Source organism: Arachis hypogaea, chromosome 15 (assembly GCF_003086295.3).
Source record: "Arachis hypogaea cultivar Tifrunner chromosome 15, arahy.Tifrunner.gnm2.J5K5, whole genome shotgun sequence".
Classification (NCBI taxonomy): Eukaryota; Viridiplantae; Streptophyta; class Magnoliopsida; order Fabales; family Fabaceae; genus Arachis; species Arachis hypogaea.
In genome coordinates, this window is record NC_092050.1 from 17184028 (window position 1) to 17188938 (window position 4911).

At 30.4% G+C, this 4911-nt stretch overlaps 1 protein-coding gene across 1 annotated transcript; it reads right to left on the reverse strand.

The window, feature by feature from the left end:
• Positions 1-2159: 2159 nt before the first annotated feature.
• LOC112749725 (uncharacterized) lies at positions 2160-3120 on the reverse strand. Its single transcript, XM_025798083.3, has 3 exons — positions 2877-3120; positions 2501-2652; positions 2160-2383 (listed from the first exon to the last, which is right to left on the reverse strand). Exons 1-3 carry the CDS (start codon positions 3085-3087, stop codon positions 2366-2368), a joined length of 381 nt encoding a protein of 126 aa, XP_025653868.2. The 5' UTR covers positions 3088-3120; the 3' UTR covers positions 2160-2365.
• Between the last annotated feature and the right edge of the window lie 1791 nt (positions 3121-4911).

Here is a 4911-nt window from a genome sequence, read left to right on the forward strand (position 1 = left end):
TTACCAATTAATTGCTGCATTGTATAGACACTGACTTTAGTATTGAGGTGTCTTTGCAAGTAGCTCCACCCGCCAACCAACCAACGACTCAAACAACCCTTCTTCTCGTGGAACTCGCGCTTAGGTCCAGATCCCCCTTTACAACCAGTTGCTCCAGACCCAACACCATTTGAAGTTTGAACCGCCATTCACCCGAGCTATCGAACATTGGCGTCCCAACTATGCTTTACATTCACCTCATTATGTTCTTCACATATCTTCCCCGCGCATCGGCAGGTAAATTGCTAGTATAGGTGAAAACTGAAAAATGCGATATAATGAAGGAGACTTCTTAGGTGAGGAAAGAATATTTGGGTCTTTAATGGTTCAAGATTCTTTATAAATCTTATCCATTAAAATTTTAAATCAACGGATGAGATTAAAACATTTTTATTATATAAAAGATAATTTTATAAAACATACTTATATTAAAATATTTAAAAAAAAATTACTTGAAAATGTCTATTTTATCCTTCTTCTTTGTTATCACCTCATTTTCTTTTTTTTTTTTCAATTTATATGTGGCTATTTTTTTTTGTTATGAAAATAAAAATAGTGATAAAATAGAAAAGTGGGAGATAATTGTTTGCCAATTATTAGGAGAGGTTGATGGAGATAAATAAAACAGATGAAGAGTAGGAGATAACCGTTTGCCAATTGTTAGGAGAGGTTAATGTAATAAAACAGAGGAAGAGTGGGAGATAAATAATTTTAAATCATTTTAAATAATTTAATGTGTTTATTTTAAATGAACAGTACATCTTTCTTATTATTTAAAATGAATTGTTTATCTTTCTTATTATTTAAAATTGTCCATCTTTCTTATTATTTGAAACGTTCCATTTTTAAGAGTTTGGTCCAATCTAAATTATTAATATTTTTTATTATTTTTAAAAATTATATTTAATTATTTATAAATACATATATCTCGTTTATATGGTAAACGAGATATATACAAAGAGATAAGAGAATAATATTTATTTTGATAAATATTTTTAAATTATTTATTTCAGTAATTATTATAATTATTTTATTTTTTAAAATAAAAAATCCTCTAAAAAAATGAAAAAAAGTACAAAAAAAAAAAAATACAAAATAGTCATTTTACATTATATTTTATATTTTTTTTAAAAGACCACCAAGATCCTGATTTTAGATTTCCCCACCTAAGTCAATTCCTATAATGAATAATGAAACCATCAAACCGGAAGAATGAGAAAGGAATAATGAAATCAACTATGAGAGTGACTGAATGAGCAGATACTGAAATGCATCTTACCTCAATCCTCGTTATAATGATTACAAAGTGACATTGAAAATGCACTACAGTCCCAGGTAATTAGACAATTTACGAACATGAAAGTAGGGGTGGTAATATCTACCCTATTCGCGAGTACCTAATCCGATCCCATTCGATCGGGTAGGGTTGTCAATCCGATCTGTAGCGAATAGGGTATAGTACGAGTACGATTCTTGTGCGGGTCGGGTAGGGTGCGGGTTGAACCTCAACACTACCCGATCAACCCGTACTTTATATATGTTTATATTATATACTTATATAAAAATATGTTTTAAGTGGATATTGAACAAAAAATCTCTCACTAAATGTAAAATATCCTTAATCACTAAAAGAAAATCATTAATTGATAATTTAATAATTTTTTTATATAAAAATCAATTCTATTTTAAATTATCATCAAGTTATATAATAATGTTGTATATTTTTTGTAACTCGCGAATAGGATCGAATACCCGCGGGTTAAGAGCGGATAGGGTTAGGGTTGGAATATTTTCAACTCGCGGGTATAATAGGGTTGAGTTTATATAAAAATCTCAACCCGCGAGTAGGGTTAGGGTTGGATCCAAACCCTACCCTACCCTACCCATTGCCACCCCTATATGAAAGGATCGTGTTATAATAGAAAAACACAGATTATGCCGTAACAGGATTTAGCCTTATCCATATCAAGCTATCAACTATGTTCATGTGTCTCTTTGTTTACTACTTTACTCATATTCCGTAATGAGATCTGATTAATTGGTAGGGTAATTAGTAATTAATTAGACAAGTAACCACAACAGTTCATCATAGATGAAACCAAAACCAAGAGGGACAAACCTTTTCTCCAGAAACAATATGTGAATTTCATCAATGGAAAAAGTTAATGGTGGCAAACACTTACATTATTGACAAGTATTATAATCAGTACACTGTTGTATTCCAAAATAACACACAGCATGCAAAAAATAATCATCAATCAGGGTTACAGAAAAGGAGTGTGATATGGTGTAGTCTTCTCTGCCCCATTTTTCAGAACTCATTCGATTAGAAGCAGCCGCCCAACTGCCACAAGATAAGAAAGTTTAATTATAAATAATTCCACAGCCAAAATATTCATCTCACAAAAGATGGACCAAGAAAGTGCATTCTGGAATGCGAAGAGGAATTACAAATACATACCAAAATGGCCTCAATCTCTTCTTTGGAAACAGGAGTTCTCTTGGGTTGAAGAGAGGCTTTCCCACCAGCTGGTGCCGAAGCATTTGAACCGGAAAAGAATGCTAAACCAGCGTCGCCTGTTTGACTCGAACCTTGAGCTGCGGATGCAGATCCTGCATTGGAAATTTGACAACAAACGGAAAATCCAATTAGGTTTTGTTTTTGGTGTGAGTCGAAATCACGTAATTCATAGATAAACCGCAAATTCATTTCCTCATCTGAAATTTCCAATTCTAATGTGAATTAAATTGTAGAATCACCAAGCTAATGTTGTGTGATAAGCAGAAAGTGTGCCCTAAATTGTGTCATGAAAGGGAAAGAGAAAGAGAGGATTTACCTGAGGATTTAGGATGCCTTTGCGGGAATTTGATGCGAGGGATTCGTTTCATAGCGTGAGATGCTCCACCCATCGTCGTTGACTCGTTGAGGCTTTCGTTTTTTCCTTTTCCTTTCCCTTTCCCTTTTCCTTTTTCCCTTTCAGGATGCAATTGTACGCTTTCGCTTGGAGGACGAAGACGACTGAAACTGCAAGAGCCGAAAAGGCTCATAATGGGCCATTTGGGCCTTTTTTCCTGAGACTTAATTTTTATATCAACCTATTGGGCCTCCATGTATTAACATGTCTTTTTTGTGTGACTTATGTCTAATTTAAATAAACCAATTTGAATTGGTTGAATGGTGAGTTCACTCGTTGGCTTAAACAAGTGTCGCGAATTCGAATATAGCAGATTTTTAAATAGAGCTTAGGTCTGCGACAAATTATTTTTTTGCCTGTCGGATTTAGGGATACCGTAAGCAACCCCAAAAAAATTTAAATATTTTAATTTTGATGAATTATAAATATAAAAATAATTTTATATATGTGTCTATTTACATTATATCATATTAACAAAATAATTATTTTTTATATTAATAATATAAATAATCATCCAAAAAATAATTATGTAAAAAATTTTATACAATTAACACATTAAAATTAAATTTATATTTAAAACGTGTCTTTAATCTTTATAAAGGTAAGACATCCTTTTAGTTTTTATAAAGATCACGACTTTTTCATTAAGCAAATAGAACAATGACACTGAGTAATTAAAGATAAAAAAAATAATATTATTGAGAAAAAAATATTAAAATTTTTATTCTATTTGTGGTCTAATTTATTAATATAAAAATTAGTTTGGATAGTATTATAATTATCAAAAAATTTTATTAATTGTATTGTTTATGGGTTCTTTCATTCTTCTACTTCATTGAGATCTCAGAAAATACAAAATAACAGAATATGAAATAGCATTTGGGAATTGAAATTTTCTCATAAAATTAAGATTTTTTTATGGAAGAATCTTCATGAAAAGCTTCTAGTATTGCAACAAATTCATAGCCGATTTACATTCACCCCGTTGTTTGCCCAAAATGCATGCTGAAAGATGAATCAATTCCTCGTGTCTTGTTCCAATGCCTTCTGTTGGAGTCTACGCTTAATAACCTCTGACCAATGGCAGAAAGAAGAGGAGACATTTTTCAATTGGTGGCAACGAGCCTTATCTTGGGTAGCGGCTCAAATCAACGGTAAACAAACGATCCTCTTCATTGCGGCGCTGTGTTGGAGCACTTGAAAAGTAAGGAATCGATGTGTTTTTGAGAAGCTAATAAACCCGGCAGAGATAGTGAAAGAAGCTAGCAGTTTAGTGCGTGAACTTAATAGCCATATTTGATGGATCTGCTAATTTCCCTTTATTCTTACTTTACTCTTTTTTAAACTATTTGTCTTTCAATCACGGTTGGTGATAAGTGGGAATATCCAATTTCTTTTGTACTTCTTTATGGAAACATCTTTATTTTATAATAATAAAATAACATTTATCTTTGAAAAAAATGTATTGATAGTTAGATTGTTCTTTGATGAAAAAAAATATGACTGTTTATAAATTTTGTAAAATTTGGGTTTCCAATTTTAATCATCATAATAAATACTCTAACTCCATCTGAGTTGATGATTTAAGAATTGAAAGTTTCAAATTGAATTAAAGATTTTATGGCTATAAATAAAAATACATAAATTACTGATTTTATGAAATAAATAACATGTGATATCAGAGCAAAAATATTATCTTTATTTTCTAAAAAAGTATGAACATGAACAATTTTAAATTCAAACAAAAATTTTAAATTTGTTATTAAAATTTAAAATTATTTAACATTATTCAAAAAATATTCATACTTATTTTAAAATTATAAATATTTAATATTTCTAATATAAGAATAATTTTAAAATCTAATTAAAAGACCCAAACACAGAAAAAAGAAAATAATGGTAAATATTTCTAAAAAATTTTTTCGAATTACCATGACTTGAATGTCACTCATTTGTT